This window comes from Podarcis filfolensis (genome assembly GCF_964270895.1).
Source record: "Podarcis filfolensis genome assembly, chromosome: 15".
In the NCBI taxonomy this organism is placed as follows: domain Eukaryota; kingdom Metazoa; phylum Chordata; class Lepidosauria; order Squamata; family Lacertidae; genus Podarcis; species Podarcis filfolensis.
The window spans coordinates 8,624,333-8,641,892 of record NC_139618.1 but is presented as its reverse complement, the minus strand read 5'-3'; the positions used below and the strand labels follow the sequence as shown (position 1 = coordinate 8,641,892).

General features: G+C 42.1%; 1 protein-coding gene across 2 annotated transcripts in view; it reads right to left on the bottom strand.

Moving 5' to 3' along the window:
- Positions 1-17,560, bottom strand: part of NLK (nemo like kinase) — a 90,814-nt gene that overhangs the window by 10,932 nt on the left and 62,322 nt on the right. For both annotated transcript variants that reach the window (XM_083587773.1, XM_083587772.1), the window contains exons 4-7: positions 9,666-9,772; positions 8,332-8,417; positions 6,822-7,031; positions 2,601-2,702 (exon numbers count right to left, since the gene is read on the bottom strand). In XM_083587773.1, the coding sequence (XP_083443899.1) occupies positions 2,601-2,702; positions 6,822-7,031; positions 8,332-8,417; positions 9,666-9,772 (505 nt within the window). The remainder of the gene's footprint in view (positions 1-2,600; positions 2,703-6,821; positions 7,032-8,331; positions 8,418-9,665; positions 9,773-17,560) is intronic.

Below are 17,560 nucleotides of genomic sequence, written 5' to 3'. Positions count from 1 at the left end.
TATCATATATTCAAACTGCTATAAAATCAAGCATGTCTTATATGAAGCTGCATTGTGTAAGTAACAGGGAAAGGTTACAGCTCACTGGTACAGAATCTGCTTTGCATGCTGAAAGTCCCAGGTTTAATCCCTGGCATCTCATCTTAAAGTTGGGCAGGGATCCTGCCTAAAACCCTGACCGAGAGGGACGAATGGGTCTGACTAAGTACAAGGCAACTTCCTATGTTCCTATGTCAAGCCGCTAGTCCACTTAGTCTGGTACTGCCTTCTCTGACAGGCAGTGGCTCTCCAGGGTCTCAGGCAGGGCCTTTTGCCCAGTTGTCCTTTCAGGGAATTATTTAACAAGTGTGTGCAAAAAATGGGATTTACCACTCAGCTAGCAGGCCCCATATCTCAGGAACTGCAGAATTGACCTTCTGATCCCATTCATTGCCTCACCATTGTATTTACATACACAATGATTGATCCGTTCTATTATGGTGGCCTAAGAAAACAAAGTCTTCATCTACAGAGAGGCTTCCTGCCCCCTCTTTCTTCAAAAGCTCTAATAAACTTATAATTCCTTAGCTGTATTATTTATGACCCTGCATGCACAAAATCATAGCTCTCTATACCCAATTCTATCAGAATTTCAGTGAATTCTGTTTTTTTCCTCTTTTTTAAAGGACACAGAGCTTGTTTGTGAGCTGGGAATGTTCCATTTGAGCTTCACATTTATCAGAATTACTTGTGCAAGTTAACATCCTCTGCTGAAGCGATACATTTTCTTGAATAAGGCAGCTGCTCCTCTACAGATTTACAAGTCACTTTATAGTCTCCAAGCATTATATTTAATTTCCTTATATCTTCTGCGGATATGCCCAAGACACAGATGGTGAAAGAAATTGAGGTTAAGTGGCTTGTTTAAGTAATTGGATTGTATTCATTCTAATTTAGCCTAAGTGTTATTGTTCATATGCTGCCATCAATGCACACGAACTCAGAACTTTCTCGTGGTCTGCTATGCATGGTTCACTAGAACCACACACTGCCAGCTACACCTATACCCCAGGTCAAGCAGACCTGCCTGCTTTCTCCAATAGAAACCTATTGTAACAGGCAACTATGTCTTGAATCCAGGAATAAAGAGTTACACATAAGTTCTCGTGCCATATATTTAGGTAATTCACTTTGTGACTGCTGCCTGGAACCATTTCCCGCTCCTCAAGTGTCCTTGGTTTAAAAGGTACCATGCATTCAGAAAAAAACTAAAAACTGCAGAAACACAGAAATGAAAGAACCTGTGAGGTCACTTATAGTTCTCTAGGTCAGAAACTACTTTTACTGGCCAAGAGATGGGCTGTGAAGCACAAAGCCTCATGTGATGCGACATACACAGGGTATGGTTGGAAGGCATATGCTTCAGCAAAACTAAAGCTCTAAAAAGGTCTGGTCAGTGGTTGGGCTGGGAAACCACACAGAAGCACTAGGGGAAACACTCTGAAGATAAGGCAGAATGTAACTTAACTGAACTACACCCAAACTCTATTTTAGGATACTTTCTTATTTTATAATCTTTATTAAAAATATGCTGAAAATTGACAGAGAATGGAAATACCACGAGCTAAGAGAATGAATGGTATACCAAAATACGGGAGTCAGCAATTCTGAATAAAATGTTTGTGCATTTTTTTGGTGAAATAGGGTAGGTATAGTCAATGCACTGAACAGGAATTCAACCACTCAAAGTACTCTGAAATAATAAACATGGTTAAACATGAGGAAACCTGCTCCTTTTATTATAATGAAACTACCACAAAGTACACTAAAATTGTGATGGTTTGGATTAAAAATACTCAACTTGTTATCTTGACCTAGAGTTTTGTATCTTAAATTGTCTAATGTTATGTAGAAGGATAGTGTTTTTGAAGAATGTATGTTTGATAAATAATTTATATGATTAATATGTCTGAACTTCAATGTCCCACTTTTCTAAAATGTATTGCCTTTTGTCCAATTTCGCTACATATATTAGTGGTACAGCATAGTGTTTCATTTAAAAAAATATTTAATGAAATGATTCCAAAAAGAGGATTCCTGGCTGGCCTTCAGTTATTTATCATTCAATCTTGTGCCCACTTATTGCCACGAGTATTAAAATCTTACATTAGAATAGGCCCAGATTAGCACCTCCATAATGTGCTTGCGCGGGTGGCGCTGTGGGTAAAACCTCAGCGCTTAGGACTTGCCGATCGCATGGTCGGCGGTTCGAATCCCCGCGGCGGGGTGCGCTCCCGTCGTTCGGTCCCAGCGCCTGCCAACCTAGCAGTTCGAAAGCACCTTCGGGTGCAAGTAGATAAATAGGGACCGCTTACCAGCGGGAAGGTAAACGGCGTTCCGTGTGCTGCGCTGGCTCGCCAGATGCAGCTTGTCACGCTGGCCACGTGACCCGGAAGTGTCTGCGGACAGCGCTGGCTCCCGGCCTATAGAGTGAGATGAGCGCACAACCCTAGAGTCTGGCAAGACTGGCCCGAACGGGCAGGGGTACCTTTACCTTTTACCTAATGTGCTTGCAGAATGGGGCTTGTTGGGAAATTCAGAGTCATAGTTTTTCATCCTACCTGTTTATGAGGACCCCTGAGTATGTGTGCCTTGGCGCCTTCACAAGCCGTCCTCATTGCTTCCAGTGACGGTGTTCCTAAGAGATCTGTGATCAAATCCAACTGTAAAGATGGAAGAAATTGTCCACAATTTTAATTTGGATAGAAGCATATTCTTTTCAAACAATGAGCGCATACACACATTCAAATTCTCAGTATCTCCAGCTAAGGTTGGGAGAGAGTCACTGCCAGTTAGTTTAGACAATACTGAGCTAGATGAACTCAATGGTCTGACTCTGTATAAGGCAGCTTCCTATTTTCCTAAATGAATACACAACTTTGCACAACCAGCCTCTTCCCTTCTATTCCCCACTTTCTGGTACTATTTGAAACTGCAGCATGTGTACACGTTTACACATGTATGGGATTTATATCTTGCCTTAGAACCACAAATAAACCCACAAAGATAAAAGACAGTAAAACCAGCAGATTAAAAGCCAACAAGAGGACATAAATTTCCATTAAAAGCATGAGAGAACAGGGGAGACTTCACCTGGCTCCTAAAATATGACAAGAGATGGTGCCAGGAAAACACATCCAAGCAGACAGTTCTACAGTTTGGGCATTGCCACAGAGAGGTTCTCTTTATGGTAGACATCCACCTAGCCTCAGAAGGCTGCGTAACAAAGAAAGGCCCCTTAAGATTATCTTAGGTGGCAGCCATATTCACCTGGAGATGTATTGCAGCCATCACTGTTTATTTCAGGTGCCCAATGAGCATCCTGGAAATAGTAACCTTTAGAGGGGACTGAACAATCTGTTAGGGCAGGCATCCCCAAACTTGGCCCTCCAGCTGTTTTGGGACTACAACTCCCATCATCCTTGGCCACTGGTCCTGTTAGCTAGGGATGATGGGAGTTGTAGTTCCAAAAGAGCTGGAGGGCTGAGTTTGGGGATGCCTGTGTTAGACCCCTTCAAAGAACTTCCAAGGACTCCATTGCTTGGAAGTTAGAAGAATCTGAAACTCTCCGAAAACAGTAGGGCTGACATGTCCATAGTCCCACAGGGTTCTACTCAGTTCTACTCAGACAAGACCATTTGAAATAAATAGACCTAAGTTAGTCATTTCCATTAATTTCAATGGGTCTCTCTGAGGGGAACAAGCATGTGATACAACCCACGGTGACACAAACCCCAAAAGAACAGAATAAAAAAATTCCTTCCAGTAGCACCTTAGAGACCAACTAAGTTTGTTATTGGTATGAGCTTTCGTGTGCATGCACACTTCTTCAGAAAGCTCATACCAATAACAAACTTAGTTGGTCTCTAAGGTGCTACTGGAAGGAATTTTTTTATTTTGTTTTGACTATGGCAGACCAACATGGCTACCTACCTGTACCCAAAAGAACAGAAAGAGAAAAGCTGTATAGCGAAAGTGCCAGATGCGCCTCTGTGGGGAGGAAACTACAAACGTAGGAGCTACCAAAGAAAATCCCCACCACCCAAACATCTGAGGACAGCAGAACCACCAGGGGGGGCCTCTCTGCTGACCTTAACACTTGAGAGCATCTGTAGGGAAGGAGGCGGTCTTTCAGGTATTTGGGGCCTAAGTTGATCACCATTTCACCATTTTGTAGATACTAAACCAATGCAAAGAGTGGTAATTTTGCAAAGGTTTTGCAGAATGTGATTGTATTTGGCAGTTCTCCTTTATTGCCATTGCCTCAACAATGTATTGCACTGATTTCGGTTTTTGGCAAATGATGAAGATGCATCTCTTCACCCTGGCCTTTGACCTGTGTTTACAGGACTCACCCTATTCCTGTGACTGCAATTTGTTTTAACTGATTATAATTCTGAATTTTAAATGGCTGCAAACTGCCCTGGGACTTGTTGGTGAAGGATAAAAATAATAATGAAAATAATAATGGGCATAGCAACCTACCTCACAAAGTGTTCCTGTGAAGGTAACAGACTTCAAAACGTTTTGCACATTAAGCGTGCTACATCTGAGCTTGATTGGTTAACAGCGATGATGAGTGCAAGTAAAGTCAGGATGCAGCTTGATTTAGGTCAGATTTGTGTAGCCCAGTCCTAATACTTTGACTGGCAACAGCTCAGGAACAGGTCTTTCCCAGTCTTGCTACTCAATGTCCTTCAACTGGGGATGATGAGGATTGAGTCTGGACCTCTTGCATACGGAGTGTGCATCCTACCACTGAGCTATGGCAGCAAACTTTCTACCACAGTGTTACGGATACATGCCCGAATATACCACTGGCAGAATGCAAATGGTAGCAACCAAGTCACCATTTGGGGGGTAGGTTTAGCTTCTCAGGCTGTGTAGTGGGATTCAGTGCTGGATCTACAAGTTTTGATATAGAGGGCAAAGGCCTGCTTGCTGCCCTCCAATCCTGCAGGTGGATTGATGGGGCAGGGAATGAAGTCTTTCACTCCTTCATGTCACAAGCAATTTTCTTTCACTCAGCTGCTGAGGCAGGACAAACTGGACTCTATTATCTGAAGAACTGCACTTCCTTATCCCGTGCGGGTTGTCTGAAGCTATGGGTATACTTTGTAGATATTGTAGACTTCACATGAATGAAATCCAGTTATACACCTTGCGAGTCAAACGTTTTGGCTCCCGAATGCCGCAAACCTGGAAGTGAGTGTTCCGGTTTGTGAACGTACTTTGGAACCTGAACATCGGATGCAGCTTCTGTGGCTTCCAATTGGAAGCTTCCAGAGCAGATTCCGTTCGACTTCCGAGGTACCACTGTATTGCTAAACCTCAAACTCCATTTAGCCACAGAATGGTCTTCTTCATGCGAATCTGGCAGAAACAATTTCTTGATAACACTGTGTTTACTTTGTTACATACGATCGGCAGCAAATTGTCGCAAAATCCCTTCAACTCTGGAGATGACAGATTACAGTGGAAACTAGCATCCTTAATATAGTAACCACTGGAAGACTCTGACACTGTCAGTATATTAACCAAGCATTTTTATATTCTATGAAAAACTTCAGAATAGCATTTCACTTTTTCTCAACCAACTTTTTTATTTTTTATTTTTTAAAAGCACTTCTAGTTTGCAAATTATCAGCCACCCACACCTGTCCTCGCAACTCCTGGACAAGATGGGCGGCCTTGGGCAAGCTTCTCTCTCAACCTCCGTTCCCCATCTGTCATATAGGAAGGATGACAATCTACCTCAGAAGGTTGCTGTGAGCATGAATCAGATCAGCAAGCTGCAAACTTGTTATCTGCAGGCAGGAGCTAAAGGACCCAGGAAAAATAAGAACCAAGGCTGTCGGCTCAGTGTTCTACACGGGCAGAAGAACCATTGCACAAACGTTCAGTAACCACTGTTTATTTAAAACATTTATATTCTGCCTTTCCACCAGTTTAGGTCCCTCTGATAATTAAACAGAATTCCTTACTATAATAAAAATGCAAAACCAAAGGGGCAGCCACCATTAAAACTATGTATACATTTAAAAAAAATCCTATCACAATTAAATGCTGCCAAGCACTTAACCCAACAAAGACATTTTTAGTTAGGAACATGGGAAGTTGCCTTTTATGTACAGAGTTAGACCAACACTCCATATAGCTCAGTACTGTTTACACTGCTTGGCAGGGGATCTTCAGGACTTCAGGCAGGGGTCTCCCCCCAGTGTTAGCTGGAGATGCTCACTGGGGATTGAACCTGGGACATTCTGAAAGCAAAGAATGCCATCTGCTGCTGAACAATGGTCCCTGGCACAGAAAAGAGGAAGAAACCTGAGAAATATACATGGGGAGGAAATTTTTCAAGTCTTGGTGTGACCACACAAAAAGACCATCACTGGAAGCCACCAATCTCACCTCTGAAGGTGGAGAAACTTGGAGCAGGGCAAGCTCACATGGGAGGAGGTGATACCTTCAGATCTGCCAGTTTGAGATTTTGAACTGTGAAGTTTAAAACTAGTACCTGAACTGCATCAGGAAGCCATCCATTGTAAAGTCCAGAGAGAAAGATGGGACACTCTCCCTTATTTTGGACAGGCTAAGCTGCTTCAAAGCATTACTTAAGACACTACAACTTCATTTATCCAACTGTCCACCCCCCCCCATGGAGATTTCAGGATGTTAAGAATGACCAGAATTTGACATGCACTGAATTCCATCCAGTAGGAGAGTCAGAGAGCCGGGCATCACTTGCTAATCGACAGGGTTAGACTGAAATGCCTTCATACCTGCTGAATGGGACTTTGCGCTTGAAACAATATTCTCCGTCCTAGCAATTCTGCAAATATACAGCCTACGGACCAGATGTCGATAGCATTACTGTAGTGACGGCTGCCCATCAGGATTTCCGGAGCTCGATAATACTGAGTGACAACTTCCTGAGTCATGTGACGAGATTCATCTAATTCTTCCACCCTGGCCAAGCCAAAATCACAGATCTGAAAAAAAGAAAGAAAGAGGTGAATAAATACTTGGTATATTTATACAGATTTAAGAATGGTGGCTGATATGTGATATCTGAATCTGCCTTCCTCCAAATAGTCCACATAAAACCTGGTTTGGGCCACACACATATGAAAACCAGGCATATGTACCTATGGGATGCACATTTGTTTAGCTAAATTTTTAACAGTTCAGGATTACCAGGATCTGAAATATTTCAGCAAATGCCTGAAACTTCAGCTAGTGGCAAGTTTTCAAATTTCACAGTTGCGTTCATGCTAAATCTAGCTCTCCCAATATAGGGATGAAATGTTCACTAACTGTTAAGTCTTCTTTGTGTTCAGACTTCTCAGGTTTCTTGTGTTTTTGAGATTTTTGTGTGTGCAAATAAGAGTTTGTCCTACCAAAGTATTAGCTGTGTTTATGTTTCTATATACAATCCCCTTCCCCACCAACTTCTACAAAGTAAACTAGACTGTTTGGGAGCAGGATTCTATCCTAGCCTTTACTTTGACAAGAGTTTTCCCTGCATATGATTTTTAAATTTTTGTATGGAGGAGCATTCAGTCGTGGAAGCTCCCATCTGCAGAATAAATTGCTACAACCAAGCCACAGGTACCTATTTTGCCCCATAAGAATGAGGAGGAGGAAACCCGTAAGTGAGACCTTTGTGCACATAATGGATCTTAGAATCAGAAGAGTGTGCAGATCAAGTCAAAGCATTGTATGATTGATAAATATCGGGATCAATTTAGCTTTTATGCTGGATCAGATGGAAGGACCAGGCTCCTGCTGGATTCCTAGGCTGCATTCCTACACCCACTCACTTAGGAGAAACAGGATGAGTAGACGTGCACAAGACTGTGCTGTTAATCAGCAGAGAAATGCTCCTGGCTTCTGAGCAGGTGGGGAGAAATTATAGTCTTCCCTCTCCTTCAAGCCAAGTCAAAGCAAGGCATTGCTATTCCCCAATATTGTACAAATGTGAGAGTGGATGACAAAAACTCTTGTGTTCAATGCCATATTCATAATGGTAACAATGTTACCATTGAAAGGAAACACACTTTTCAAATGAAGAGGCACCTACTTGAAGAGAATCAACTCATACTTATCACTAGGGCTTTTTCCTAGGAAGTTCAGGGTTCCTGGGTTTTGCTTTAAGCATATCAGAGCTACAGACAACAAGCGGATTATAGAAGTGACCCTCTATTTCTATTTTTGAAAGAAACAGCAAAACCTTTTTGGACCTGGGCATGGCATGTGCAGTATTTTTTAATATAGGTGTGAAAAAACCACCTTAAGAACACAGTTGCTGTTCACAAGTAGGTTCCCTGGTTTAATGTCTCGATGCAAAATACCAGCCGAATGTAGGTATTTCAGACCTGCAAACAAAAATAAAAAAGAGAAGCTGTAAAAAAAAAAAGTCAAACTATGCATAGAGTAAAAGGAAATAACAGATCCTAGAAAGACATGCAAGGTGTGTGAGTGACTGCGTGATATAAGGCATGAGCTACATCTACATACAAAGTATGACATCATATTTACAATGTTTTGTCATAAGGTGTTGAGCAGTTACATTCTTCAGACTTCCATTAGGATGCAAAACTAACCCAGCCAGGCAACAGATATCTGTTGCAAAGCTCTCAATGCAGAATTACAGTTCTCAGTAATAGCATTTGATAAGGAATTTCCAGCTTACTAGCACACTCTATATCTCCAAGTTAACATATGTTTGGAAGGCTCTCTTTTGGCCAGCAGACTATTTGGAGGAGAATGTTAAGTTATCAAAGAAAGTTAACGCAAAGTTTTGTTTCTTGGGGGGGGGGGGAATCTACTCATTACTTTTTTTTAATGAAGGCCTAAAATTTGTACACACAAAGTTAGGAGTTTAAGATATATATCAAGGTGCTACTATTAAGACTGACCATGGCCAAAAGGTCCCTTACTAGACTAACTCCAGCTGGTTAAATATTTTGGAAGCTTTGGGAGATATGCAAGTCGAAATCAAAACCATATATTTTCTAAGTATGCCCAGGCGTGGTGGTTTTCATCAGAGTATGCATAGCTGAAGATTAAGCAGGTTTAGTTTTATTTTTCCTCTGAACACCAAAGACTGGGTTTGTTCAGCTTAATAAATTCTTCCAAGCTGAACTGAACTTCAAATTAAAAGATATGGAGTTGTATTCAACTAAGTTCTGCTCAGAGTACACCCACTGATGATAATAAACCTAAGTTAGGCATGAACATTCATTTCAATAGGTCTAACTCTGAGTAGCACTAACTTCAGATAGAACCCATTATTTTCACCAAGTTTAAATGCTGGGACATTTTAATTTTGGGAGGATAATTCATAGGGAATGAATTAACATATTAAAAATGGAGCAGGACCGATCCATAAAGTATACCACCTTTGTTAAAGGCTTACAAATCTCCCGACTTTCCCCACATCACCCTTTGCCACATTTTAACCAATACACCATCCTTGCCCCCCCCCCACTTTATGGATGGTCCCACAGCTGGATTCCACTGTCAGAGGTAATGGAGAAGGTGAGTTTACAAGTTGCAATGGGGATAAGGTGGGATAAGGACCCAACACATTCATTCTGCATTAAAAACCAAAAACATGTTACCTCTTAAAATCTGGTAAAGAAAAACCTTTACATGATCCGAGCTGAGTGGCTGAGGAGAGACAATAATCTTATGGAGGTCGCTCTGCATCAATTCTGTAACAACATATCTTCAATTGCACTCATTAAGGAAAGTACAAACAAATGATTTCAGCTCCTCAACTTGGTGCAAGAGATGTCTGAAAAGCTGTCTCTTCTCGTTCTCTTTAACACATGATACAGAGAGTTAGCAAAGGCCAGAGCAGCAGCTAGTGGCACTTTATTCTACAGTAATTGTTATTTTGATTTACTTACTTAACTCCCCAGGTGTGTGAAAAACCAAACTTGACTTTAGGGAAAGTTAGTCTTACTATACCAGGCATGGCCAAACTTGGCCCTCCAGATGTTTTGGCACTACAACTCCCATCATCCCTAGCTAACAGGACCAGTGCTCAGGGACAGTGGGAATTGTAGTCCCAAAACATCTGGAGGGCCAAGTTTGGCCATGCCTGTACTATACGGACTCAAATGATCCCCAAGAGTTGACAAACCAAATTGCTTCCTTGTTTTGAAACCATAAACACATTTTTGCCTCATGTACACAAGGACCATAAAGAAAAATCTCTGAAAGATGCAATCTTTAAAAAAAAACCACACACACATTGCTTTCAAATTGCTCACATTCAGAAATGTTATTCCAATGAACAATAAAAATGTAGCCCATTTTTCAAGTAAAGTAACTTCAACGTAGAGCTCATTTCTTTACACTTCTGCTGTTTTCAGAACCATCAGCAGTGGAACCTGTGCAATTCTTTTTGCCGATAAATAACTCTACCAACCCTTTTCGTGTGTGTGAAGAGGCACCCTGAAACTAGGCAAACAATACAATCTGGGTGCACATCTTTAAAGTTCCAGTTTTGTTTCTTTCAAATTGGCAGGCTCACATAGAGAAAGCAAGATAAAAGGAACCATTTAATAGACTGGCACAGTTGCAGAAAACGCAACTGCTTGTTGGCGATATACGGCAGTAGTTCAGCATGACAAAAATCAGCACCCCCTTCCTGCTGACATTTAAAGGTGGAGATGCAAATGAGCATCGGAAGCACCACAGACATTTACAGAGGGATGGCAAAAAACCAAATGTACTAAATCGAAATTGTTATCAGGGAGCCCGCCTGCTTCTCTCATGCATCATCAGGGTGGGAACACAGCTGAAAAAAGCACCTGAGAACAGCCGATAGCTGCTGCCTGTTTGCCTGAGTCATACCTGCTTAAGCGGTCTGATTTTCCCCACTGTCAGCAATAAAGTGCTTAGATGTAACTACAAAAAAGAGCAAGATGGTATCCCAGTTTCAACTCCCATACCAATGTAATTGTCAGGTGAATTCTCTGATCCACAAGTTTGGCTGTTGACAAGAGCCTGGGAGGACACACAGCCTGTAGCAAAACCAGTGCGTCAGGATTTTCAGGAAACAGGTTATGCCTGCAGTGACAGAACTAGAAGAGTTCTGGGGAGGGAAGCAAGATGGAAGAAATCTCTTCTGGGTTTAAAAGGTCTTAACCTTTGTGGCTTAAAACGATGTGGCTTAGAACCCAAATACCTGCTCGACTATCAATCTGCCAGCCCGCTGAGATCACCATCTTCCTCCAGGGTTCCCCACCATCTGAAATGTTACAGGTCATGACCAGAGAAAGCCTTATCAGCAGTGTCTCCTCATCTTTAGAATGCCCTCCCCAGGAAGCACCTTGGCTACCAATCATTTCTGAATGCCAGGCAAAAAACGTTTGTTTTCCCAGGCTTTCAAGAACAGCTTGTGTTAGCATATATATAAAATCAAAGTTTTTATTTGAATGGATTGTTGCTATTTTAGTTGGCTGGATCTGTATGCTTTTTCTTATTTTCTATTTTTAATCATTGTACTTTTATTGTCTCTTACTACTTTTCTGTAGCTGCCCTGGGACCATGCATTCAGGATGATTCAGGATATCTATCTATAGATATATAGATATGCAACATAAAAAAGAAGCACTTCTTTTGTCATTGTACTGCACACTTCAGAAAAAGCAGAGCAAACCTCCACAAATGAAATTTAGGGTACATGACAGTCACATAGGGTTTTCTAGATGAAGAAGCCCGGCATGTTACCTGACATACCACACCCACGCTATTTCATGCAACCCTTGAAGTGAGCCAAGTTGTCTATGCTTGTTTTAGGAGTTTTGTGTAAAGCGTCGCTTCTTTACATGTAGTCCAATTAGTGCCCGAATGACAGATCCCACTACATGTTGGCTTTTATATTTTCAAAGGGAGAGCAGTGACTGCATCCACATATACCACCCACGTGGCTTTTGCTGCAAACGGAAATCCCGTTTTGCCTGCAGCACTGTCCCATCAAATTAAGCTTGCAAAGCTGCTTCCCCAGTTCCCAACTCACAAACCGTAGGACTATGATTCGTTTCGTCATGCCCAGGAAAGTAGGTTTTCTATCTCCCTCTTTTTTGTTCCTTGCTCACTACTCTGGACATATTCAATGGCCGTAATAAAAATATTACTCGGCTGTTACTTCTGCCAATGATGGCTGCTAGTTTTGATGACTGCATGCTATCTGTAGAATGGGAAGCAGCATGCCCCTGCATACCAATTGCTGGGAAACCACTGTAGGAGAGAGCTACTGCCTTCTTTCTTTCCTGCTTGTGGGTTTCTCATAACTTGGCGACTGTGGGGAACAGGAGCCTTTGGTCTGATCTAGAAGGGCTCTTCTTATGTTCTTAAACATCTTCGCAAAGCCTGGTCTTATGGAGAAATTTAAGAAGGGCTTACAGAATCTGCTCAGGAAACATGATCCTATTGTAAAATCCCCAACCATATTAGCATCCATTGCATTTTTCCTCTTTTCCATACAGATTTTCCCCACCCAGCCCCGTCCCCCCTGTCTGCCAATACACGCACTATTCTAGAAAACCAGTTACAATACTCTGTGCTTTATTATGGTATGACATCCTTGTTTGGTTCTCCCACCTAAATCCTCCTCAACCTCAATCCCGAGCATTAATGTCTCCCAGATGTCTCAACTAGTTGCCATGCCAACTAAAGCAGCTTAAATTAAACGAGGGCCTGGAATGGCACCTGCACAGCTCCAGGTCTGCTGTGCATTAAAACAAAAACAACCCCTCCAAAAAACAGCTTTTGATAAGGGCTCAGAGGTGCTATTAGCTTCAACAATAACTATCTCATAATTGTCTCTGGATAATTTAACAAGGGCCTCTAAGCAAGAGCAAAAGCAGGCCTCGCTTGATTTTCCGGTTTCACAAGTACAGCAACCTCTTAAGCAGCTGGTGTCTGGATAGGTCAATGTCATTTGCCTTCTCCAGTGCTTATAATTGTTAGTAAGGCTTTGGGGGGGGGGGCTCCATAAAGCTAAAGTAAGGGCATTTAATGGAAGCAAGTTTCAGTGCATGTCTGTCTTTCTAAATTTAATGTTGAGCCATAAATATCATGGCCAGAGGACTTGCGAGGTTGCTCTAGTTTTTATACCCCCAAACAGAACAGCACTCCTGGATGGAAAATGCTGCTGACAGTAATAATTAGTGAAGGAGCTGCATAAAATTAGAAGTACGAAACACACCAATTTGCTTCAAAACAATTATCAAAGGCACAAAGCAGAGGACAGGAGAAGGGCCTTAATTTGTGCTGACTGAGAGACTTGTTGAAGCTAACAGACTATGCCATGCTGACAAGCAACCCTAATGCACAAGCCTGACACATCGCAACAGTATTGTTTGCAGTCCCCTTCCCTGAGATCCGCAAAGCTCAAAGAAATTCTTCCCTAAGCATGTTCCCTTTTTGCAAAATGTGGTGTTTTATCACAGGGGTGTACACACAAGCACACTGCCTGCACCAGATTCATAGCAGTGTCAGACTAGCCTTTAGAAATCCTAAATCAGCTCTCCTGCCATATCCAACTGTTGCCTGCAGCCTTCTGACATACTTGTGGCAGATTCCGCCTAAGGAAAACTGCTCCATCTTTCTTTGGATGCGGCAATTCTCATTCCAGCAGCCAACTACCCAGAAAGACCCAATGCACCCTGCAAAAGAGTGGACTATGCAAAACCCTGAAGAATATTACTTGCCTTACAGAGTGCAATGGCACCCACTTCATGCGTCTCAAATTTCAGCTTTGAGTAGAAAATACATCTCTGTTGTGTTCTTAAAAGTCTAATTTTATGGATCATAAATTTTGTATATATGTGAAATATAACAGAAAAAAGTTCATGAAGAAAACTTTTTTTTTCTAATATAGTCATCATGTATCAGACCACGAAGACCAACAGTTCCTGTCAGTTCTCTTTAGTACAACAGTAAAAATCAGCATTATGTGGCTCTTGGGACTGATTCTCATGTTGCATTTGTTTTCAGCTTGGTATGGGGAAGTGTTTCTATTTGGTAATGTAGAAGCAATCTAGCCAGCACATTTGTTTTGTCACATTTTTGACACTGCTCAAGAAGATCCACACGTACAAAAATTACACATGGGATCTGACTCCTGTTCACCCACTTCAGCTTGTATAGCAGTTCAGCCCACTAACTTTCCCCCATGCTCCAGATTTACGTCTTCAAACATTAGAAATTACAGGAAAGCCACCCGAAACAACTTGCATTAATACGAAGAGCTTCGGTGCAGATCTGACTCCTGTGCTTAGTAAGTAGAAGGCTCAGGGGTTGATTGTGGTTTAGCCTGATGATATCGTTGCTGCCGGGCTACTGAGCCATACATACTTCTGATGAAATGTGCACTTTGTGTAAAGCCCAGCACTCACGCAGTTCAGGCAATTTTTAACCACTCTCAAATGGCATGGCCACAGGAAGAGCCATACCACTTCAGTACCCTGCACCAAGTAACTCTGCGGTTAGACATCCTGTGCTTCTAGATGTGAAACATCACGTAGCTGGGATAACACATAGGCCTGAAGCAATATCCAATGCTCAAGACACTGTGAGTGAAAACCACCACCGGCAGAACGATTGTATCACCCTAGGTCTCTTCATACAAAATTTTTCAAGGAGGCAATCATTAATCAGGGTAGAGCAATTTCAATAATTAAGAAAGAGGGTAGATAAATTAAGCTTCCAACTTTCTAATCCATGTACAACCGCACATACCAACTGAGCACTATAAAAATTAAAATGGACTTTTAAAATGGAATGTGGCTGCACTACCTGGGGCATAATCTAAAAATTCTAATCAAGTAGCCCATGTGCCTTTTACACTACAGTATTTATATCTGCTTGTGGGATTGTGAGATTAAGGATTTCTGTTTGGCTGTCTCTATGTTTGTTAATGGACTCTCTATGACACTTTGTAACTGTAGTTCTCTGTATACTCATGCAAGGCGACTGAGCAAGCTCATTTACTTGAAGACTAAGGTCCCTAAAACTTTCCAGGAGCGAAGGCCAATAGATGCAAGTTAGTACAGTGTTTCTACATGACATAGTATCTGGCTGAAAGTCTAAATTGTCATGATACAATTATAAATAGTATTTTATATTATTGTGTTTAACGACAAGAATTGCATATTTCTGTTCCTGGTTGATTCTTTTACAAAGAAAAACTGGTTTGACAGAAGATCATGGCTTCAGTTTGTATATGCTTTTATTACATCCAAATATCTGAAGATCAAAGTAATGTTTTGTAAAGAATAAATAAATTTATTTTTTAAAAGATCATTGATTTTTACCGACTCAGTAGAACACAATCCCTTTATTATTTTTGTGTGTGCGTGAGCACACACACACACACACAGACACACACATTAATACGCTAGCATCTTTTCTCAACAATAATAATAGTATCAGCCCATCCATCTTGCAAGAGGATGGTTTTTTAGTATCTCTCTCTACGGAAATAAAAGCCTTGTCAGGAAAGGCTATTTTATGATAGCACCATAGAGCCCTCAATATAGCTTCCTCTTTCCACACAGATGGACAGAAAAAGGAATAAAATAAAGGGATTCGCTTTATCACAAGAGCTCAGTTCCCCTTTGGGCCTTTGATAAATGCACTGGGACCATCAATAGGTGACGTTGGGAGCTCTTGGCTTCCATCAGGCACAAGCAGAAGTACTCATTGCTAAAAAAACAAAACAAAAAACCATCACATACATCTTCAGGTAGTCCTAATCATGTAAACAAGCGACAACAGTGACAAGCTGAAAGCGCCACGCTTTCTAAATGGGTAGCAGGCCACCCTGACAGTTGGCTACAAGTTTAAGCGTATCACAGAACCAGAGTGTACATCAAAAGCTCAAATATTAGGGAGCAGGGATCTGTAGCCAGCTGGAATCCTGCCCAGAAGCTCTTTGTATTGCTTGGCTATGCCTATGGTAATGGGGAATGTGCCATCAATGCCAGCTCAGAGATGGATTAACTGGAGGTGGGGGCAGGAGAAGAGATGAAAAAAATCCAAAAATAGCTTCTCCAACCGTGCAGGACAAATTGCTAGAACCAATGTATTACGATTAGGGTTAACACCATGGGGAATAGAATGTGAATGAGTGAAATATAACCGGAATTGTGCTGCCAAACAGATTCTCTTGCAAATAAATAATAATAATAAATCACATACACAACCCAAAAACAATTCCCCCCATTTCAAAAGTAAAGACAAACAATGAGCAATATGCAGCTCAGATTTTTAAAAGCTGGATGTAGAGCCCTGTTGTGAAGCTTGACCAAGTGATTAATGAACACGTCAGTGGTGAACACCCCTTGTACTTGTGCAAGCACACAGGCCGACTAAGATCTTCTGCCAACAGCCAGATCATGCAAGCCACAGCTTTGCCCATTTCTCTTTCAAATGCTTGCTGTTGTTTGCGATAGGGGGAGATCAGTGAGACAGTGTGAAGTGACTTTGTAACGTCGCTGTCAAGTATAAGGTTCATAAGCAATGTTGCCAATGTTATGAGCAACATTGTTGGTGTGTTGGGGTGGGGATGTGGGTGCTGGTACGCTCTGGTGCCACCATAGTGCTGGTTGAGTATCAGATTTTAGCCTGATTGTGGGTTGTGTTATTAAGGTTGGAGGAGTTGTTTTTCCTTAGTATGGAGTATGGGGATGTTGAAGGTGTGGGTGATGGGGAATGTGGTTGAGGTCGTCTGGACTGGTGTTGGGGTGGGGATTTCTGTGGGGGTGCGGGGCTGGGGGGGGATGTTGATGGTGTTAACTAAATCTATGTTTTTTGGGGGGAGAGGGGGAACGGGGGGGGGGAATCACCAGTCCTTCAGTTTGTGGTTTCTTCCTGCTTGCTTCATTCAGCTGCGGTTGTTGTTGTTGTAGGGTTGTCCATCTGCGATTAATTGGTTTGGTTAATCTTGGTCTGGTTTCTTGTGTCGTATGGCTGGCGGGACGGTTCTGAGCATGATGCTTGTCTGTATTGGTTTGCGTTGTTGTGCCGCTTCTGTTGTTTCTTTTTCTTCTGTACCGTCATCCAGTTGTTTGCTGTTGTTTCCTCGTGGTTGGGGCTGTCACTTGGTGGGTTTGTTGGTTGCCATTCTGGTGGGAGGTCGAGTTCAAGGTTCTTTAGTAGTTGCAGGGCCTCAGGTATGTTGGTAGCCATGTGTTGTGTTGTGTTGTATTGGTTGTTACAATGAGGCGGAAAGGGAAGCCCCATCGGTATTTGATTCCTGCTTGTTGGAGACGCTGGGTGCATGGGCGCAGGCTTTTCCTCCGGTTTAGGGTATCCTGAGATAGGTCCTGTAGGGCCAGAATGGGGGTTTCTCCATATCAAAGGTTGGTTGAGTTTCTGAGGTTGTTCCATACCTCTTCCTTCTTTTTGTAGCGTGTGAAGCATACAATGATGTCTCTTGGGGGGGCGCTGGGTTTTGGCATAGGTTTTAGGGCTCTGTGAGCCCTCTCCAAGTCAA